Here is a 21,240-nt window from a genome sequence, read left to right on the forward strand (position 1 = left end):
AGTCTGGTTGAAACAACCATGTTAAAAGCATTAACAGCTGTTATGCAAAAGTTCATGCCCAAAAGTTTTGGCAGTGTCTTGGATAGGCTTATCGTAAAACCGAGCAAAGGTGCTCGCACTACTCCAACCTGCTGTAGACAAGACAGTGTTAATTGGGACCTGTTTTCCCTTTGCAGCTGAAGTGACAGCTACTCTTGTGCTGTGAGCTTTATACACACTAGTGTCAATTCCTGCTTTGGCCATGACATTCCTGAGCCATTGAGCAATAGTGTTAGTTGACAGAGGTTTGTGAGGTTTCTGATAGCCAATCAGCAACTGGTCAGTTTCTCCCCTTAGGAGAGATGTTCTCTCAATATATGCTTGTAGATGTTGTACAGCACACAGGTTCTGGTCAGGCTCATATGCCAAAAACTCAATTCAACTTAGGTGCTTGCCCAGTCGCTTGGTCTTTAGGGGCGTGTCAATCAGAAATACACATTTGTTTGCAGTTAAAGTAAATGTTAGAGTAAGTGCTTTCAGTGTCTGTACTCCCTGGCCAGGCGAGAGCAAGCAACATGGTCACCTTCCAGGACATGTCTCTGAGACTCAATTCCACTTCGAGAGTCCAGGTTGCAAGTATTTTTAGGACAGGTTACATCCCATATTTCTTTGTATCGTGGGAGGGAAGGCCTAGTTTCGAAAGCGCCTTTAACAAACCTGGTAACAAGTGGATAGCTACCAAAGTGAACACCCCCTGGAAGCATAATGATAGATGACAGGGCACTTCATGCGGTGCAATAGCTTCCCGTCTACGTAGCGAGAGCTCGTAATTGGTGTGACCCAACAAGGCAATGGCATCAATTTGTGCTGGGAGTAATGCACCCACGTCTAGCTTCCCACCTTGCGCACCTTGGCCTTTAAAATCCACGAGCTTCTGAGTTGATTGTGCAATAATGGGTCCCACCTTCACAATCATGTTCTGAATAGCTGACAATCTGAGGTCCTGCTTTTTCCCATAATGGATTAGTTTTTCCCAAATCTCAGGGTTCACTTTTGGGGCAACAAGCTTCTCGCAGTTTTCAGGGTGATCGTATATCTTGACGGTGCCTTTGACCTTGTTCTCGTCCAGTTTTGAAGCCCATTTCTTATTGATAATTTCTTCGAGTTGCTTAGAGATTGGGCTGCTCACTTAGTCATCTTTAGAGAAGTCGAGGGCCAATTTCTTTAAAAGTTCGTCTTCGCCTTCATTTTTGCAGGAGTCCTGCGAGTTGGCTGACAATGTTTTGGTGAGTTCAGAGTCATTCTCTGCGCTGGTTTCAAGAAGCTCGTGAGCATCTGCATCATTGCTTTCACCGCCAGTTTCACTTTTATCACTGGCATCAACTCTAGACTTCTTTGTTTTCCCATTTAAGGCGTCTAAATTCCCAGAGCGAGCGTCTCGCTTCGACAAAGCAGTAAACGCTTCGCCCATGGCAGACAATGAACCCACCATGTGATCCATGTTTCTGTTCAAATTAGTGAGTACACTTATTAGCGGGTCGCTAATTTCGAGTGCAAGTTCGTCTAGAAGGTCGTCTTCAACTTTCCCAGTGGAATTAAGCTCCGTTCCTTTGACGGGATCTTCAGGATTAGTTGAATTCGCCATGACGAAATATTTTACGCGCAACTTCTTCAAAGGTTCGCTTGCAAGTGACCGCTCTGGTCTCGCGCGCGTATCTCAGGTGACTCCTTAGCGACATTGACCATTGACGAAGTAGAATGTGAAGCTACAATAAAGCGAAATCACAATTACTATTTTCCTATATTCAAGCAGAAAACAATGACAAAGAACTAGAACGCGTTGAAATGTGATACACTTACATCTGTTCAAGCTTGTCCGCTAAATGGCACTTAAAAATTGAATACCAATGGCAAAAAAAAGTATACAGTGTCGGCATTGACAAAAACTAGGCTAATCATTGTCTCTGGTGAGTAAAATGAAACCTTTTTTACTACATGTGGTCTTACACAACTTAAGGGTTAGTGCTCGACCCAGGTCTCTCTGTTTGTAAACAAAACACACACCAGCAATGGGGCCACCCATTTTAATCTGCATAACCTTCGGCCTGGTAGATAATTTAGATCATGGTTATTGGGCGCATATACGTTCGTGAGGCTGTCTTCACGTGTGCGTTGCGTACCAGGCCATCCTTACCAGGAAACACTTGGAGAACTTTGCCAGCGTTCCATTTCCCACGTATCACATTAGCATCAGAAACAATGACAAAATCGTTGACGGCAACATTTTGTTTCTGTACATTCCATTATCTTCTGAGCACAAGTTGGGAAAGGACATCTCTTGGCCATCTCTTCCAGAGAGAATCAACAATCTTCTGGCAGAACTCAAATTGATGACGAGGATTCTCTGTATGTTGAAATGGACCTTGTCAAACCGTGCTGCTTGCTCTGCCAAGTAGGATGTCGTTTGGACGTAGGTAGGCACCATCATCAGGGTCATTTGGCACTCTTCCTATGGGACGTTGGTTAACTAAGTTGGCGGCTTTAGTAGGCAGGTGTTCAACTCAAATGGAGTACGTACGGCATCTCCAATGGCTTTCTTTAATGCAGATTTCGTGGTTTTGACCTTAGACTTTGAGCATTCATCTTGATGTGGGGCGAGTCCACAGTTCATGTCTCTGTTGGCACAGAATTCTTTCAGTTGCATGTTATCCCAACCTTGGATCATCAGGCGTAGTTCACGTTCAGCTCCTATCATCTGTGAACCATTGTCGGAAATGAGCAGTTTGGGATAGCCACAATACAAAAAGAACCTTCGCAACACTTACAAGAAAGCCATGGTGCTGGCATCGGTGGCGATTTCACAATGGACGGCTCTAGTGTTTAGACATGTAAAAATGACACCATAATGCTTTTCAGTCTTGTTTCCGAAGTAGTCGCACCATGTGTACAGAAATGGTGGCGTAAATGGCTGTTGTCGGCAGCTGGGCAAGACTGGGTTTTGGCTTTTGCTTCTATTTCTCTACAGAAGGTGCAATGACGCTTGACTACTTTGGTGATGTCATGTCGCTTTATGATCCAGAACTTTTGCCTGGCTTTCGCAGTTTTTGCAGCGATTCTTGGGTGGCCTGACTCGGAAGGTGGTACTGCTCCTCATCGGGTAAAAAAGAGATTGATATTTTGTGAGGGAGATTCTCACCAGGAGGAGGAAATTGGTATCCAGTAGAAAAATGCAAGAGAGTTTTCAACCTGCACCCTCCTTGAAAGGCCTCAGATCTCGGATTCTCACTTATATAGCTATTGAACCATCTGTAGGTCTGTTCTTGAACAAAATCACCTGGGTCTGGCGCGGGTTGGCTTAAGCATTTCTCAAATTCCTCGGGTCCAAAAGTTGCATTCTCATCAAAGCACAGCAAGCTCGGGCACACTGCAGCGTCCCTCTTCAGAAGTGTCAGTAGTTCTAATGATTCCAGTCCAGCACCAAACTCATCTAGTTCCTGCTTTCGGCTCCACAGCACTTCCTGCTCCACGACATGCCCTAATAAGGTAGCTACAGTGACAAATAAAATTCATCTTGTTAACACAGAATGAGAAGCGAAGTTCAAAGTATGTGTTACTGTTTCATAGTATCTCCTTGTTGCTCCAGTTCGCTGTAGATTGAGTACCTGGATCAATAAACAGTATCTAATCATCAATGGTGTATACTAGTGAGACGAAAGTTAACTCCAACGCCTCACAATTATCGATTTATTTGGTCAACTTGGGGTTCCATTTGTAAATGTTTATTATCGCTAACAACACTCCCTGATCAAACGACATATTTTCCGATTATAAATTGCTACGTCTATTTGACATTAACTCCTTTTGTCCAGATGGATTATGGCACTTTTAATAAAGAAAATGATCTTCATAGTACTTTTTATGAATTTGAAGGGACTCACAAGGTGTTAAAGACCATAGCCTGGAAGCATTTGACAACAGTTGTTATTTAAAAAAGTCTTTCTTGGAGATACATACATTACACAGATGACAGTAAGTTTAGTCCCTTTGTTTTAAGCAAGTGCAGTACACTTAGAATAGCACTTTTTAATTGAAAGCTGCAGTTCTCTGAGTTCTCTTCTCTGAGTTAATATGACATTCGAAAGCTGGCTGGCAGGGGTTGGTGACCCACTCCTACAAGAGTCGGTATCTCTCACAATGTAATCCTCTTCTTCTTCCACAATGTCTGCATCACCTCCTTCAGATTCGCGGTTATCTTTGCCACTAGATGTCGATTCTCCACAAGCTAACTTCTCCACAGGGTTGTTTAACTACAAATTAACACAAGAAATTTGAATATGATGTTTTATGTCCAGAATATGTCTCATAGATGAAATAGCTTATATGGACAATGAAAGTGAGCCCGAGAGCATCTGGTGAGACATTGTGGCCTTGGAGGACTGACCACCCCACAGGCTGCATAGCCAAAATACTCATCGTGTCTAAATAAAGGTTTTACTTACTTACTTACGAAAAATGTTACGATTCTTTCATTTAGTTCTTGATCTATTCCTCACAAGCTTTGTCACCAGAAATCAACAACTGGGCATCTCACTACTATTACTATTGCTGTCTTCAACATATTTTGGTAATATTAGGAAAGGGAACGATACAAAAGATCTCTCTAGAAGACATGTATTAATAATAACACTCTGCAAGAAGATAGTGTCCAAGAAAGAATCAGTATCAAATTATTAACGCAAACTCCGCATAAATTAAACACACTCGAAACTTCGTAGCATGCAGGTACTTACACTTTCTGATTTATATTTTTTCTTAGTTCAATCTAATCAAAGAACATGAATGGCCATTAACAGTGTATAATTAATTACAGGCAGAAGCATTGTTTTAAAATTTTAGATGCTGTCAGGACTGTCATGTAGCGGGTTTTGCTCTCATTCAACTTGGTGCTTGCACAAACTTTTTCATTTTTCGAAAGGAGACTTTTTTTTTTTTTTTAAAAAATTCAACAACTCCAAATGGGGACAAATTATTAAAACGTTCCTTGAGCGAGTCCCTTTAGTAAGGCTCCCAAAATGCAAGGAGGGGTTTTTCATTAATGTTCGGCAGTTGCAAAAGGACGCGAATTGCGCAACCTGCAAAGACCTTTTACAGTCTGGTGACGTCCAGGTTTCTACAGAGGGCCCGTATAGAACTATAATGCATCACTGGATATCAAGAACGTTTTATTTCTGCCCGAAGTTGGGTTGCATTTCCAAGCAGCCACGAAATTCTTTTATTCAGACATATTGTCCTGGTGCAACAAAACTAGAATTTGACAAACATTTGAGCCCAGCACAACAGGTACTTCATTGACAATACACGCTTGTACGCTATCACTTGTACTTCTTTTGAACGGATAAGAAGGGACTGAGGCTTATTTTTTTTTTCTTATTCTGCCTCGGGTGGTTAGCCAAGAATGTAACGACAGTATTACTGCCATTTTGTGAGATTGAGTTTTTAGTGAGTTGCTCATATTTTCTGGCCCAAGTGGCTTGCAGGCTTAACAGTCCCCTGAGTATCAATGGTCCGTCTCTTAATGAGTTGAACTAAATAAAGGCCAATGTGTGTGACTAGAATTGATTTATTGATAAACCCCCACGGAAGAGGTCTTTTTAACTCTTGACCCCCTTTAGAACCTGGGGGGCTGGACTCCCACATGTGTTCGGCCAGGGGTGCTTGTCGGGAAACAAGAATTTGACACCTAAAAGTTACAAAAGTGAGTGTGGGCTAAGCAATAAACAATAAAGCGAGATAGAATTATGTAGGATAAACCATATTAAATAGATTTGGCCAAGCCTGAAAGTGAAGCTCCGAATTTTTAGCTTTGTTCTTGAGTGCGGGATCCAATAAAATTCCATAACCTGGTCACCGGTGAACTTAAAAAAAACACATAACCTCGATGAGTTCTACACTTGAGCCCGCGATATGGTCATGTGACACTGTTCAGCAGACGCCTTGTTTGACAGCTGCCAATAAATCAAGAAATGATTCCCCAATATTACTTTAACGAAAGTGTAAATGTAAAAATTAAGGAAATTGCGATGCCTCGCACGCCTCGCATGGTGCCTCGCTGCCTCACATGTTGGGAAAACTCGTCAAGATATACCAAGGTAAATGCAGAAACTGTCAGTATTTGATTCGAATCAATTTCCCGCACTGTATGTTAATGTTTTACATTGCAGGGGAAGAAATGAATGACAATGGCTCAATTGTAGATCTGGCTGCCAGAGAGGCTGATGCACCCATTTACATCAAGCCTGGTTTTACATATGGGAGGGCTGTACGTTTGAAAATAGAATTCAGAACAAATCAAAAGAGCCACAACGGTGCACGTCCTCCTTCCTTTCCTGCCCTGAACCCAACAATGGCTGACCTGTCAACTTTTACTCCAGAGATCCGACAACTTTATTTGTCCAAGTAAGCTTTTAACACAACACTAATGTTAACGATTTATTTAACAGTGCAAGCTTTCTAAGTTTTTCTCCCGTCCTTATTTTTGACAACCCCTTTTTGCTTAGATTTCTAAGCTGATATTGCTTGCAAAATTTATTATCTAGGAGGAAGAAAATTGTTCTTCTTGGAACCCAAAAATGGGGAGAAGATTGCCCAAAATTCAACAGCCCAGAAGCGAAAGCAGACGTACAAGCATTCGCTGAAGACATCGCCCGTAAATGTGGAATTCCGGAAATCAATTTCGCTGAGGAAGGGATCGCCAAGCGTATAAAAACATTCTACAGCGAACAGAGACGGTATCGGAAGACCAAAAACCAATGCTTAGGGTTTGTGACTAACTTTATTTTTACAGTAAATAACCAAACGCCAAAAGTTTGAAGTAAATGAAACTTGGAGGGGCATTTTGACGGCGATTTTGCTGTATTTTGGTCAAAACTGCTCAAATGTTGACAAACAATTCTTTTCCAAACATGAAATTGCTGTTAGAGCGCCGGGAAAAAATATTAAGGGATTGAGCCAGCCAAGAAAAACCCATAAGCAATTTTATGCGACTTCTCCACAACACACAGGAAAACTTGAAAAAATGGCCAATTTTTTCTAGTTGTAATTTATTTCCATTCTAGCCATCAACAGCCAAACATAATTGATACTAGTTTCTGTGCATTAGTAGGGTTATTGTTAACAAAACTGAACCATTATTTTGACGATTCCATCGATTCAAATGTTTTACTGGCTATTCAAAATAGATGACAATGCCCCTTTAAGAATTGTTAAATAATTTGCAAATCAGTATAGAAATATATAATTACTACTTTTAATATTTTCTTAGTTGTAATTTTATTTTTGTGCAAGAGTGAGTATGTATGTATGTATGTATGTATGTATGTATGTATGTATGTATGTATGTATGTATGTATGTAGGTAGGTAGGTAGGTAGGCAGCATTTTTTCAATGGCGGCATCAAATGCCTTCACTATTTTGGCGACATTCTCTGAATTTTCGCCAGGCTTTGAACAAAACATGCTTACTAGTTTTACATTACACCTTAGTAGGGGAAAGTAGGTGGTTAATTCGACTTCCGTATAGTCTTTCGCTAAACTTTCACATCCATTGAGGCTCACCGGTTCAGAGACCAGGCCAAGTGTTATTAAAACGCCAATGCGTATTTTCTCCGATGAGGAAAGAATGATGTAGTCGTCGCCCATCTATAAAATGAGGTTTTTGTCGAGATTTCTTTTTTCAAAATCTTCCTTTAGTTTCCGAATGGCCTCAATATCTGACTCGCCTGGTCTGTTAGTTTTATCGACTGCTGCTTTCAAATATTGTATGTGCGTCTGGTTACAGAATTGAGAGGCAATGTCAGCAACTTCATCAAGCATTGAGTTCGTAAGAATAAAAGAAATGATCACTCAGCAACCTAAGCTCTGTACGTGAGCCCTTTGTGCTCTTAGAGCAAATGTTGAAATATTTATATTGTTTAAATAACAAAAAAACTACTCAGCAAAAACGGTTTTGGTTGTTTAACATATTGTCCTCAAAACAACTACAGAAAATGCATCTAGAACAGTGTGAAGAATATGTAGGGTTAGTAAAACTGGTGGCCATGTGCAATTATTGACTGCTTTGTTTTGTTTGTACTTTGATTTTTACTGCTGGTGAACAGGTAACATTCTCCAATGGATCCAGAAGGACTGTTCGTTGCATCCTTTTGTGTGGAACTTTTGATGCTCCTGCAAAGTGTTTATTTCAAAACATGTCACAATTCAGTGGAACTTTTGGATGCCCATATTGTCTTCATCCTGGTGAAACAGTGAAAACTAGTGAAAGGGGGCACAGTAGGGCATACCCATTTCACATGAAAGGGCAGCAAAGTCAGGAAATGGGACAGGAAAAACATCTTACAACCATGACTTTTGAAAGACGGACACAGGATTAAACACAACAATTTGCCAAAGAAGCTGAAAGACTATATGCATTGTGTCTTGCTTGAAATCACCAAGATTCTTTTAACCCTTTGGACAGATAAAACCTATTCAGCTAATCCATGGTATCTTGGGCCAGAAAAGTTAAAGAAACTGGAAGAAAGGTACTTAGCAATCAAGCCCCGAAATGTGATAACTCGTACACCAAGAAGGCTGTTGGAGAATCTTGCTCATTTTAAAGCTTCAGAACTACGTGCTTTTCTCCTACACTTCTACCTGTTCAAGGTTATCGAATGTCATCTCCCGGGGTCTCATTGTTACGCTGATGATACTCAGCTGTACGTGAGTTTCAGGCCTGATAATGCTAACGCCCATGAGGCCATTCGCGCAATGGAGGATTGCATTGAAGATATTAGGAATTGGCTTATTGAAGGATGGCTGTTACTTAACGATGATAAAACTGAATTTTTAGTCATTGGAACTCGTCAGCAGCTAAATAAATTAAGTCCATCAGTACTTCATGTACGTGATCATACAATTGATTCCTCGGTTAACGTTAGGAATTTGGGAACGATCTTTGACAATGCGATTGGTATGGATTCTCACATAAATCAAGTTTGCAAGACTGCTTTTTACCATATTCACAATATTCGTAGAATTTCTAAGTACCTTTCACAGGAATCCCTTAAAACATTAGTTTCATGCTTTTGTTACGTCCAGAATCGATTATTGTAATAGCCTACTTTATGGCCTTCCCAAGTATCAGATGAGTATACTTCAACGAGTACAGAATGCTGCAGCCAGATTAATAACGAACACTGAAAAGTATGATCCCATCCCACCAGCTCTATATTACCTTCACTGGCTCTCTGTGTTCTACCGCATCTATATTAAAATTTTAATTATTACATTTAAGGCTATATATAATATGTCACCTAGCTATATTAGTAACTTAGTGTCTTAAGTCGTGTTCCGTTTATTCCCTTAGGACTAATTCTTCATTATTTCTGGACCATCCTAAGGGGCGCATGCTTTTCACATTAGGTGCTCGTTCTTTCTATGCTTCTGCCCCCACACTGTGGAACAGCCTTCCAGCAAATATTTGGGAAATTACACCACTTAGTATTTTTAACAAAAAAACTTAAGACATATCTTTTTAATTTAGCTTACAACAAGTAATTCTTAGCAATGGCATTGGGGGTGGTCAATTGTGAAAGGACTTAGAATTAGGCTCATGTTCCTCGTTGCCTTCTTTTTTGCAAACCGTTATGAGGAACTCGCTGAGAAACTTGTTCAGCTCTTGAGGAGTCAATTCGTCCATTTGTCTCTTCTCGTCTTTTCAAAACAAGAAATTCGTGGAACAGAGCAACATCGTGCTTCCTCTTTTTCTTGGTGTTTTCGTTTTCCTGTCCGTCTATGAACTCTTCTACTAATGAATCTAGGCTCTGAAAACGGTTAGTCTGACTTGACCACAAGACCAAAGTGGACTGAAGTTGTCAAGGATCTGAAGGAAGGAGATGTGGTGTTTGCCTTAGAACCTAACCTACCCAGAAGGCAGTGGTCTTTAGGTCACATTATTGAGACCTACCCTGGAAGAGATGGTCACACCAGAGTTGCCAAGGTCCAGTGCGAAAAAAGAACTGTGGTCAGACCGATCCACAAACTTGGGCCATTACAGACGGACTACAACATTGATTTTGAACTTTTTTTGGTTATCTTAATCACACTGGTGGTAGCCTGGCAGTGTGGGGAGGGCAATGGATAGAAGACATTGATGCTATGTCATGTATCACACAATGACTTGCCTTTTTTTTGCTGCCATTTTAAGGAAGCCAGTTGGCTTGCTTTCTTTGATTGACAGATCCACTCAGTCGTATCAGAGCACATGGTAGGCAGTTAGCTAAGGAATTCAGTTTTTGATGCTTTTGCCTTTTGTTCGGGAAAGTTTTGAAACTTAGTAGCCGTTTCTTTCGTTAAATAAGTTTTGGAATGTCAGTTTTAAATCAAGGTTTTGTCAATAAAACAGGTTTATATATAAAACAATCGTGCCAGATCAGGGAAAGGAATAATCTTTCTATAAATGTTGATGACAGAATAGAATCACAGTTTGTAGAATGAACAAAACCAAGTAATGTCATTGTTGGAGTTATATATAGACCTCCAAATGATAAGGTAGAACAGTTCATGCAAACTTTATCTGAAATACTTCAAAAAATTGATTCACAAATAAAGAAATGCTACGTTATGGGAGAATTCAATGTTGATCTACAGAAAAGAGGAGGATGCACCCATCATCATCCAGCACAGGGTTAAGTTTGACAAGCTGGCACTTGTTCGGCACTGGCTGTGGGGGACAAAAACACAGACCTTCCAACTAAACCAAACGCAACCATTTAATGATTGCAGCAGCCTTCTTGTTACAAATATACGCCGCGCTCAACGGCATGGCACGGGATGATGGATCAGTTTGGTTCGCAAAAAGTAGACAAATACAAACTCCTTATAAGAAAGGTGCCAAAAACAAACAAAAAGAACGAAAATAAATACAACACTTACAAGTTCTGTGCGTACAAGATGAAAAGAATATGAAAAACTGAACTTCCGACTGGAAAAAGTCTTGACAACTCAACTACGAATCTCAACATGTGGAAAAAACAGGACACTTGACTAGCAACAGGCGGACTAGCGCTCAGTCCCCCAACTGTTCACAAAAAAATCGAGTTTCCAGTTAAAATACGCTGATCATCCTAAACACTGGCTTCCCCAAGCTTAGTGCTTTGTACTCCTCGTAGAATGCTTTGCACTGGCACAAACGCACCATTTCCTCCTCTGCCCCTCTGAGGTCATGCAGTAACAATGTCTTCCCACCGTGCTTCTCGCCTTTCTTCGACATGTTGTCGTGTACTCTTCGCACTCTTGCATGGATGTGGACAAGCCAATTCTAACTGGAAAAACGTCTTGGGTCAAGTCTCCACTCTTTAGTGCTTGCCGTCTGTTGCGGGACTGCTGGTTTCTGTGGCTGGCCTGTCTGCATTGTGACATACCAAGCTGGTTCCTCTTTCCTTTTCTTTCCAGTTTTCATCTCAGGCATTTCTTTCAGTTGACTTGTTGACAGCATTCTTGGCCACTCAGCACTGTCCTTGAGTAACCATTCAGGTCCATTCCACCATAGGGGGGACTCTGCTAACTCCAATGGGGTTGCTCCTCTAGAGCGCAGGTCTGCAGGGTTTTGATCGGTTGGGACATGCTGCTACTGAGCTGGAATGGAGCTCATCTGTATTTACCTGATTCGATTAGCAACGAATGGACAGAAGTCTCTCTTTTTTTCACGAATCCACCAAAGCACATCAGTACTGTCTGAGAAGAATTTAGTAATCTTAATCGTAACATCAAGGACCTTTATCACTGACTGGGCGAACCTTAATCCCAGTGTTGCTCCCATCAGCTCCAGTCTTGGTATGATCATTGGAGTTAGAGGTTCTACTTTTTTTCGAAGCAATCAGGTGACTGCTGACAGACCCATCATCATACTTGTACCAGAGATATGATGCATCTCCATAGGATGAAAGGCATCAACAAAGATGACTACTTCTTTTGATTTGACTGGCTGTTGATTTTTCAAGCAACGAGGAACCTTGATTTTTTCTAGCCACTCCAACTGTGCAAACCATGCCTGGATTCGGCTCACCACCTGGTCTTGGACTTGATCACCCCAATCGTACCCTCTGGTCCACCGCTCCTGAAGCATAGTTTTTGCTTGAGTGATGAAAGGGCTGGCAAGACCGAGAGGATCAAAGACTGTTGCAATCTTCTTCAATACATTCCGCTTTGTTATTGTGCATTCGTCTGATACTGGCATTGCTGGGACCACAAACATTTTTTTCCCACATTTTATTTCCATTTATAGCGATACTTACACTGCAATTAATAACAGGTCACCAATAACACCTCCGAAAGATAGGTGTTATTGAAAAACAATTTCAATTTATTGGCGTACATATTGCATTCATAATTATCTAAGTGATAAAAAATGTGGAGTTTTGAAACACATGTAAACACAAACACGCAACAACACACACACATCCGTACAAACGAAAGCGTACTCACCTCTCTCGGGTTTCTCAAGTACACTTCCGCCAAGTTCTTCCATTTCCCCCAAAAAAACTAGAACTAAGTCTTAGCTAATATTAAACTAGTGCGAGCAATGAATATTTTTTGGCTCTCAGAAAATGAAGAAATAAAGCACTTTCGTGCCCATTACAATATAAACTAATAGGAGAATTACATTTCAGGTAATGAAAAGGCTTTAAGCTTATCAGTACCATCTTCTTTACGGTTGATGTGATATCTAATTATTTTACCGACCCAATAACATGTAAATGTAAATATTTGAGCACGGATACTCCATGCTATGAAGGCAAAAAGCACGTTCTCTCTTTCTTTTATCTGCGGCAAATGATTTTTCCTTAATTCTCCATGCTCTATCTGAACGCGTCTGGAAACATCATCAGATATAAAGACAGAGAAATCATTATACTTGTTATTCTTCAGTTTGGCCGCAGCATTCTTGTGAATATACAATTTATCTGTGTAGCGCAGAAGGCAGACATGGATTGGTCTCGGCTTCGTTTGACTCAAAATCTGTGTGCCCTCATCACCTCAATTCCTCCTTCCAATTGCATGTGATTAAGAAATAACTCCTTGATAAATTCTTCCATTGAGCTGAAGCCATTTTCACATCCTTCTTTGACGCCTCAGACAACAACATTATCCCGTTTGGATCGGTTCTCAATGTTGTCCATCTTGCTGTTAAGAATGTCTAAATAAATCAGACTGTTCTGCTTTTGCCTTCAGTTTAACCTCCGAACCTTGAATTGAGAGGTTTGCCGTTTCCATACTCTTTTTCAATTCGTCCACGTCTTTTACAATAGAACTTTGAATTTGTTTGACCTTGTTTAAAGTGTCTATAGGGTCTGTGGGGTTTTTCTTGTTTTGGTAACTTTATAATGTGTAAATAAGTGCCTGAATTTTATTTTGACATTCTGGCCCGTTTTCGCCCTGAAATCTCGGTTTAAAAGTCCCGCTTGAGCCACGCCCCTCATAGCTGGCCGTGTACTTGGGGGATTGGTGTTCAATGAAGTCACTTCAGTAAGCGTCCAAAGAGAAGTTCTTGTGTTTACGTTTCACGAGTAGACCTTGACCAAGTGCGTATTTGCATGTGTATTCTTTGTAAATTACCGTCTCAGTCTGGACCAACGAGCTTTCTTTCTTAGAAAGAATCTTGTCCATTATTCATGGATTATACAAGTGACGAGGACTTTCTGTCTGAAAGCAGCGACAGCAGTGTTTTGACAGAGTCGTACAGGGAAGAGATTGAGTTCGAAGAACCGGAGGAAGTAGACCCCAACTCAAACGAAGTCAAAAGCAATTTGAAGGAAGGACCGTACTCCGAGGAGCCGCTTGCCGATGATCAATGGATAGAAGAGTACTCTCGCAAAAGGAAACTCATTGAAGAGAGACAACAGAATTTGCAAAACCGACTGGAAAGAGTCGTAGAACGTGACATCTGGTTAGTCGGTCGCCATCTTGTACTCTTCTTGCATTGCAAGTGTGTATTAAATTCTCTTGCACATGAATATTTGCATCCGTCCAATCTCCTCAAAAATACAATCACGCCAAAAATGACTATTTGGTGGTCAATATTTTTCATGTGGAAATGCGGAAATGCGATGGAATGTCAGTGTTGCCACGAAATTGAAGATTGCGTGCAGTCGCTTAGCAGCGACTTAGTTCTACGAGAATTGGCCTCACCACCTGGCTGTGTTACGCTTCACTCTGGCTTCGGGCCATTGTGTTTAAACCGGTGGTCCTTGCGATCTGCAGCAGCCAAATATAAGACACAAGAAAGCAGAAGGTACCAGCAGACAGGCGCAGAAGAGGAGTAAGTATTTGAAGCATAATTGTTGCCTGATCGTGGTTTGCTCGATCCCTTTTTCCAGCTTTTACAGATAAAAATCAACGTTGGTGCAGTTGGAAATTTCAGCTTTTGTTGAAACATTCTACAAATATAAAATGTAGATCAAATAAGGCGCAATAGGTACGAAATTTTTTATCCACTGATTCATGTAAGGTGCTTAAAATTACTTATTTAGCTTTTCCAATCAAGAAACAATGGCCCTATTAGGCTAAGAAACGTAGGTTGATTTGAAATTTTACTCACCCAAAATAAAATTTATTTTGTAACATTTTAACGGCCTGTTTGGATACACGATTTAAATATGTACATGAATGACTCTGCCAAAAACTTTCCCCATTTTTTATATATATATATTTTTGTTTACTAGAAAAATTTATTTAAAAAGGGACTTGCAGATACAATACAAGCAGTAGTTCATGAAGGGTACACTGGCAGGCCCGGCACATACACTGTAAAATGAACTTTCTTAATTCTTTTTTTGTGAAAAATTTTATTGAATGGTCTGTTTTTGTTTAGGGCACGGGACATGTCAAGGAATGCATATTACAACTCAGACTAATGGTCAAAAGCTAATGCACTGATTATTCCAATAGCGCTGCGCACAGATTCTAAAAATAGATAACGTCAGATCGGACCCTCGGCGTGACTCAGACAAGCATTGCATATCGCTCAAAGGAAATGTACGCGTATTCGCTATTCTTTACCGACATAACGTTTGAAAAATCTGTTAAATGTGATGTTTGTTCCCAAACTCGACGTAAAATGGTAAGCACTAAGCATTGCTGTTGGGGTGAGTGCAAAAGGGATTCAAGGTATCGAGAAAAATAGCCTAAGTCTCTTAAGTCCACTCTTAAAAAACTCGATGAATCCGCGGATGGCAGAAATGGGCCCGCGCGACTCTCATGTGCGTGTTTAAGCCTAAATCAAAGTTTTGCCCTCACGGGTATGTCTTTAAGAGAACACCCTTTTGTCTATGAAATGAGCGGCTCTCCCTTTAAATTTTCTTTTAGCGCTGGCCGGATTATTTGCGCTATAGTCACTGAACAAAGCCATGTGCTCAGTTAAGTGTCGCATATTTTGTATTTTGATCGTCAAAGGTCATTCTATTTATATGACCTCTTGTTGTTTCTGTTTAGCGACTGTCGTTCTTATGCCGTTTGTGGCATTTTGTTCAGGCTTGGTATGGCTCATTTCAGTGTGTCTGGTGACAGTATAGCCTCTCATTTTATCTTTGTATGGATAGGATTTGAACCGTGTAATAATCATTATCTTGCAGCTTTTGTATTGCCGGGCCCGGCTATTTGCAAGATGTTGTGTTTCTTATTATTTGTCTCTTGATCCTTTCTCTAGCATTGTAGCTTCTTTTAAAGCTATGCAATGCGTTAAATTGAGGGCTAAAGGCCGCTTTAGTTACGGCTGTGTTTTTTAGAAGAAAGTAATATGTGTTTCGTGGCTGTGTTTTTGTTATCGCTCCGCTCTGTAACTGTGAGGTTCGTGTTGCGGGAGCTTAGTATTTTCCTCCTGTGTTTTGATTATGCCTTAGAATGGTTAGGCAATTCTTCTGCGTTGCTCTGGCCAGGGGCTGCTACGAGTCCTTCGGCCGTTAGTAAATTCTGTGGCATTTTAGGCAATGGTCTCACACGTCCCAAAAGCACCTCGCGTTTTCCGTCTGTTTTAAGCCTCTACAGTTTAACCACCTTGTCAGTTATGTTCCACAGTATAATCTTCGGGATCCTTTGCAAATTTTGAGCCTGCAATGCCGTCGTCTTTGGTAAGAACCGTAAAAGAGCAAACAGAAGTACGCGCGTGCGGCATATTTTCACATTTCGCCCTCACAGAAACGGCAAGTGAAGCTGTTTGTTTGTCTGAGTCACGGTAGGAGTCTCAAATTCGTGACGTCATCTGTGCACAGCGCTATTTATTTCATTTCAAATTAGGTTCTTACGTGTCGCATCGTACAGGGAGTTCACCCAGTTGGTACATGGATACTTGGGGCCCCGGCGTATTCCTTTACCTGCTTGCGCTTATCACATGATAAGAAAGGAATTGAGTGCTGAAGGTGCTCCCTTCACCGGTTATGAGGAGGATGACTAATGGTTAGTTTTGACTTACTGGCACAGAATGCTTTTGTACTTCATTTATTACTGCAGTTGTAATATTACTAAAACATTCACACAATAAATTGCTACAGCTGATTGTCTCATTGCTTTTTAGTGTTTTATGACATATTTACAAATGAATGGGCTCATATTCATACATACAGCAGGGTTCTCAATAGGGTTTTGAACAGGTGTTGCTGTGCTATTTTCAGCCGCAACATTGACTTACATGGCTGTAGCTTGGGTCCTATGGGCATACTGATCAAGGTCCTTTTCCAGCTGTAACACTTACAGATGTTACGTGATCAACTGAGAACCCTGCTATACAGCATATATGTTGCGGTTCTATTTTATGCTCTGTTCAGTTTTCATTTCCCTTTGTTTTACTAGCTTACTGACGTACAATATCATCCAAAAAAGGAATAAAAACTGACCCAAGGATAACATTGAACTGCAACAGATATCTTGCTAACTGCTTCACTATGATAAAGCAAAGTACAAGGCCATAAAGTCACAGGTAAACAAACGGGAACTTTGTTCAAAAGAAGGAACAACCTGGCACAACAGGGTGGGAAAGGGAAAATTTGCTGTGAGCATTTGGTCTGAGAAAACATTACTACCCCTATCTGTATCTTCTACCACCCTCTTCAAAGGAAAGAAAAAAAAAGAATGTTTGTTCACAGATAGGCTTGTGGCCTTGTTAGAAAAGTTAATTTGAATTGTTTTTGTCTTGTTTCTTGGGACATTCAGCATTCTTGTGGCCCTTCATAGGCCTTTTGCATGTTCGACAAGTTCTCGGTGTGGACTCTGCCCCTCTGTTTCTTTTAGAGGTAGCTGCACTGCTGGGTTCTGCCCCCCTCTTTTTCTTAGAAGTAGTTGAACTGCTAGGTTCTGCTCCCTTCCTCTTTCTTTTCTTGGATTTAGTTGCACTGGCAGAATCTTGTTCCAAAACTGTGGCCACTGGGAAAAAAATAATCGTATAAACATGTATCTATTCAAAAGTCATGTATTTATTCATATCTTGAACTTTAAATTTATTTGTCAAATTTGTTTCAATTACATCTGAACAGTAGCATATACCACTTTTGCATTTACAAATGTAAAGTAGATTGTGCTTTCCACCTGACCTTGTGTTCCTAGGAAAAATACATGTGCATGAATAGAATGGATTATTCTAAATATAGCTTTACTCACATGGTGTTGTTGGAGGAACGTTTTTTACTACCATCTCTTTCCTTTTCTTTCTCTTATCCAATGCACTTTCAGGAGTTTCCTTTTCTAGCATTGAGTTCATAGGAAGGGGGGTCATCTCTCTCAACCCTCTAGCAGCATCACTTAGCAAAGTACGAGTCTTGACAGATTCCAGGAAGGTCTGGTATATTTCCTCAACATACTCTAAATGGAGGTATAAAGTAAAATGACCTTTTCTTCCTTCTTTGAGGGTGGGGTGGGAGAGGGGTAAGGTTTAATACATTTCTTTACCCTGAAGCATAATTGCCTTGATCATTATAGTGAAAAGGTGAAGGTTTGAGACCTTTTGTCGCATGGTACACTACTTTGCATTTTAGTGCACAACATAATCCAAACCAGTCTTGACAGTAAAGTGAAGAGACAATTTAGTTACCATATTTGGGGGATATCCTGATATCGCGCACAGTAGCTTCTCCATTCTTGAATTTTGGATACATCATCTTCACCTGACTAGATCCATCAACCTTTGGTTTTGTTTCTCTCAGCAGGTTGTAATTAAAGTGTATGGCAGCAAGAATATGCCTAGAGTGAAAATCCAGAGGAGAATAAGTTTATGCTCTGGTTTCTGCTAGTCCTGATTTGTCAGGACTAATTGTAGAAATATTGCCTGTTATGTTCTTTGCTAGTTGGCAGTTGAAATGAGTGAAGTTGAGGTTCCCTAGTCTTACATTGTAATTTACATGGGAACAAACAAGAAGACCACTTAGGGCTTCTTCCCATACACCCATTCAATTATACATTTATCTATGTTGGCTTTAGTATTCAAACTATTTTTTCGGGTAACATTAATACTCGAATGTGCTTTACCGTTGCCAGCAAAAGTAAGGGTAAAGATACAATAATTGTGCAGTTCCATAAAATATCCATACTCCCCCCACAGATGGTTTTCATTTCATTTCATTCATTTTTTTTTTTTGACAATTTAGTTTTTAAGCCCCCCCCCCCCCCTACCCCCTGACCTTCCATTGGGTGGGTATTTGAAAATAGAAGCTTTTACATGATAGTAAAATTATCAGTTCCTTTGGCTTCCCCGGATAACGTAAACCTCAGTCTTTATAATTCTCACTATCATGCTCAACCTCATAAAAATTACAGTCACTCAGAATATCCATTATTACACAAACGTGCAAAGCATTCTCACATATGAGAATGAAATCATCTTTGGACAAAAATGGTTTAGTACCGAATAGAATCCTTCAAGGGAGCTTGTCTGGGCTATTGGCGAGGCCTGCATGATGCCTTTTGCCAGTCTGCTGTCAGTCAATGCTGCCACAACCTTCTCGTAGACCACAGAGTCTAGAAAAGTACATCTCTATGAGCTGCAGTTGTCTTAATTAGCAATATTGAACCATTCACTAAATGTTGCCTGACAGGTATAGTCCTTAGCAAGAGATGACTTTAATGAATAGTAGATAATATACCGGTAATTGCTTCTCACTGGTATCATGGTATTGAGCACTCATGAAAATCAGACTAGTCACAGGGTAAGCTTTGGTTGTATATTATGACAAAAGTGGACTTGACCAATTTTAGATTATATTTATTCATCACAATTGATACATTAATAAAAAATCATACTTGGTAGAAACCACTTTCTTTGCTGGATGTTAGTGCCATGGCCACATTTGTTGAAGAGGGGATCATCTAAACTGTCATGCTTATTTATAATATGGCTCAGGAATGATTTGAACTTGGCATATATTATCCTTCCTGTGCCACACAAAGTTGTTGTCACGCTCCAGTAAAAATGGTTTTTGCAGGGTCTTATCCACCTCAATAAACTCTCACAACCACTCTGTTTAGAGATTTTTGAAAGCATTTTTCTGATCTCTGAAAAACATAAGAAAAGTGGACAACATTAGTGTTTACTCATCTTGCTAAAGCGAGAGTCAAGTTGTTAAAATGGGTCACCTCCTGAAAGACCCTGTGTGCCGTAGATGGGAGTTCAGGAATGTAGTGATAATAATTGTACACAGGAGTTGTCCACCAGTGGGAGGGAATGGATGTCAGAGAGGTGTACTGATTCTTGTTAACAGTCAGCTCTTTCACTATTATTTTTGGATGGTGTGGTTGGGTGGAGGGGAGGGGATGGGTATGAACAAGGGTACTTTTTTTCCATTGTTTTATTGTGAACTCTCTGTTTCTCAGTCAATGTGTGTGGAGTCTGTATACACTTCTAAAAGTTGGTTATTTCCGTCAAGTGAAAAACAAAACATATATTGAGTGCTTACTTTTCTTTATGTGCCAAAGATCAAAGTAGTGGGTGATATTACTCAGCTTTTCACGCATGTGCTTTGCTATTGAGAGGTGTCGGTCAGAAATGAAAGTACCAATTGCAAGCCCAGGTCCAAGTAGATAAGCCATACATCTCTGGAATCCAGCATATTCCATGGCTGGGCTGCTACCAACTTCATTTCTCTAGGAAAATTAAAAATTTACATTAAGTGAATCACTGACAAATAGTCCATCGTGGATGTGCCATCTCAAAACAGCATACGTATGCTTATGATGTAAGACTGCTATACATGTCCAGAGTACATAGCAATAGTAAATCATGGGAATGGAGGGCGTGGGGTGGGGGCTCTTGTGAATATTGCGTGGGGATTGTGTGGCCCATGATTTCCTAGTTAATCCTCAAACAAATAGGATAAAAAAACAAAAACCATTATACCTGTACCAGTGCGAAATGGATAATTAGTGACAAGCTGCAACAGAAAACTGTATAAGCACCAAACTTGGCACTATGGCCCATACTGTCATGCCTTCCGTCACCGGATATGACAAGGGGCTCGCCGGAGGCCTTCAGCTTTTCGAACATCTTGGCCTGGTATTTCTTCCAGTGGATGTAGATGGCTGGAAAAAGTTTAGCCTATAACAATAGTGAAAGAAAGTACAAACCTGAATTAAATTACTGCATAGTTTCAGCAATATCCACCCCACCCCACATAATTCCAATTTCTTTATTTTCTTTACTTTATTTACTATATATTATTATCCCAGCAACATTCAAACCCTTGGCCTGTTAAGCTGGCTGTATAATCTTTGATCATTCCGAGTTCATATCTCGTAAACCTGTTTCATTACAGGATGGAAGATACCACATTCAAGCCAATAAATTCTGAAATATAATATTTGGTCTGTTCCAGACAAAGGACATTAAAATCGTACCCCATCCAATGTGTGTCATATGCCCCCATTACACCTTATTATCCCCCCCCCCCCCCCCCAATACTCTGCAGTTACAGAAAATGTCCATACTCCACCCACGGAAGGTTTTTGTTTGCCACCCCCCCCCCCCCCTTAAAAAATGAAATTCCAGATTATTTTCATAAATTGACTGTAAAAAATTTAGCCTTTAACATCCCCCCCACACACACACACGCACACCTTCCGTGAAATCTACACAGCCTGTATGTATCTACAAATAAAAACTTTTAGTTCAGGTATTGTCTCGTTGCACTTGCAAATTTTGAAAAGTGCACAGGATAATCTATCTATCTCATCTAATACGCTGTTTCAA

The 21,240-nt window shown here is 40.4% G+C and overlaps 3 protein-coding genes and 1 pseudogene across 3 annotated transcripts; 2 read left to right on the plus strand and 2 right to left on the minus strand.

Moving 5' to 3' along the window:
* Positions 1-1,699: 1,699 nt before the first annotated feature.
* On the minus strand, positions 1,700-3,041 carry LOC146469240 (uncharacterized; annotated as a pseudogene).
* Positions 3,042-6,184: 3,143 nt separating this feature from the next.
* Positions 6,185-8,407, plus strand: LOC146469241 (uncharacterized). The gene is made up of 3 exons (XM_085123573.1): positions 6,185-6,435; positions 6,576-6,822; positions 8,135-8,407. Exons 1-3 carry the CDS (start codon positions 6,185-6,187, stop codon positions 8,405-8,407), a joined length of 771 nt encoding a protein of 256 aa, XP_084979699.1.
* Positions 8,408-13,672: 5,265 nt separating this feature from the next.
* On the plus strand, positions 13,673-14,793 carry LOC146469242 (uncharacterized). Its single transcript, XM_085123524.1, has one exon. The coding sequence runs from the start codon at positions 13,688-13,690 to the stop codon at positions 14,336-14,338; it is 651 nt and encodes a 216-aa protein (XP_084979650.1). The 5' UTR covers positions 13,673-13,687; the 3' UTR covers positions 14,339-14,793.
* Positions 14,794-17,171: 2,378 nt separating this feature from the next.
* On the minus strand, positions 17,172-20,538 carry LOC146469243 (uncharacterized). Its single transcript, XM_085123505.1, has 7 exons — positions 20,392-20,538; positions 19,952-20,138; positions 19,299-19,550; positions 18,845-19,016; positions 18,094-18,242; positions 17,664-17,864; positions 17,172-17,429 (listed from the first exon to the last, which is right to left on the minus strand). The coding sequence occupies exons 1-7, from the start codon at positions 20,536-20,538 to the stop codon at positions 17,179-17,181; spliced, it is 1,359 nt and encodes a 452-aa protein (XP_084979631.1). The 3' UTR covers positions 17,172-17,178.
* Positions 20,539-21,240: the final 702 nt, after the last annotated feature.

This window comes from Pavona decussata, unplaced genomic scaffold, assembly GCF_977016875.1.
Source record: "Pavona decussata unplaced genomic scaffold, jaPavDecu1.1 SCAFFOLD_125, whole genome shotgun sequence".
Lineage (NCBI taxonomy): Eukaryota > Metazoa > Cnidaria > Anthozoa > Scleractinia > Agariciidae > Pavona > Pavona decussata.

What these genes read in the sequence shown, in the direction of transcription:
- LOC146469242 (XM_085123524.1), top strand. Translation starts at nt 13,688, where the DNA reads ATGGATTATACAAGTGACGAGGACTTTCTGTCTGAAAGCAGCGACAGC.
- LOC146469241 (XM_085123573.1), top strand. Translation starts at nt 6,185, where the DNA reads ATGTTTTACATTGCAGGGGAAGAAATGAATGACAATGGCTCAATTGTA. An exon ending in CGACAACTTTATTTGTCCAA is followed by an intron (nt 6,436 to 6,575) that starts GTAAGCTTTTAA and finishes TTTATTATCTAG; the next exon opens with GAGGAAGAAAATTGTTCTTC. An exon ending in TGACTAACTTTATTTTTACA is followed by an intron (nt 6,823 to 8,134) that starts GTAAATAACCAA and finishes GCTGGTGAACAG; the next exon opens with GTAACATTCTCCAATGGATC.
- LOC146469243 (XM_085123505.1), bottom strand. Translation starts at nt 20,538, where the DNA reads ATGTTCGAAAAGCTGAAGGCCTCCGGCGAGCCCCTTGTCATATCCGGT. An exon ending in TCTTTGGCACATAAAGAAAA is followed by an intron (nt 19,551 to 19,951) that starts GTAAGCACTCAA and finishes TATGTTTTTCAG; the next exon opens with AGATCAGAAAAATGCTTTCA. An exon ending in CAGGATATCCCCCAAATATG is followed by an intron (nt 17,865 to 18,093) that starts GTAACTAAATTG and finishes ACCTCCATTTAG; the next exon opens with AGTATGTTGAGGAAATATAC.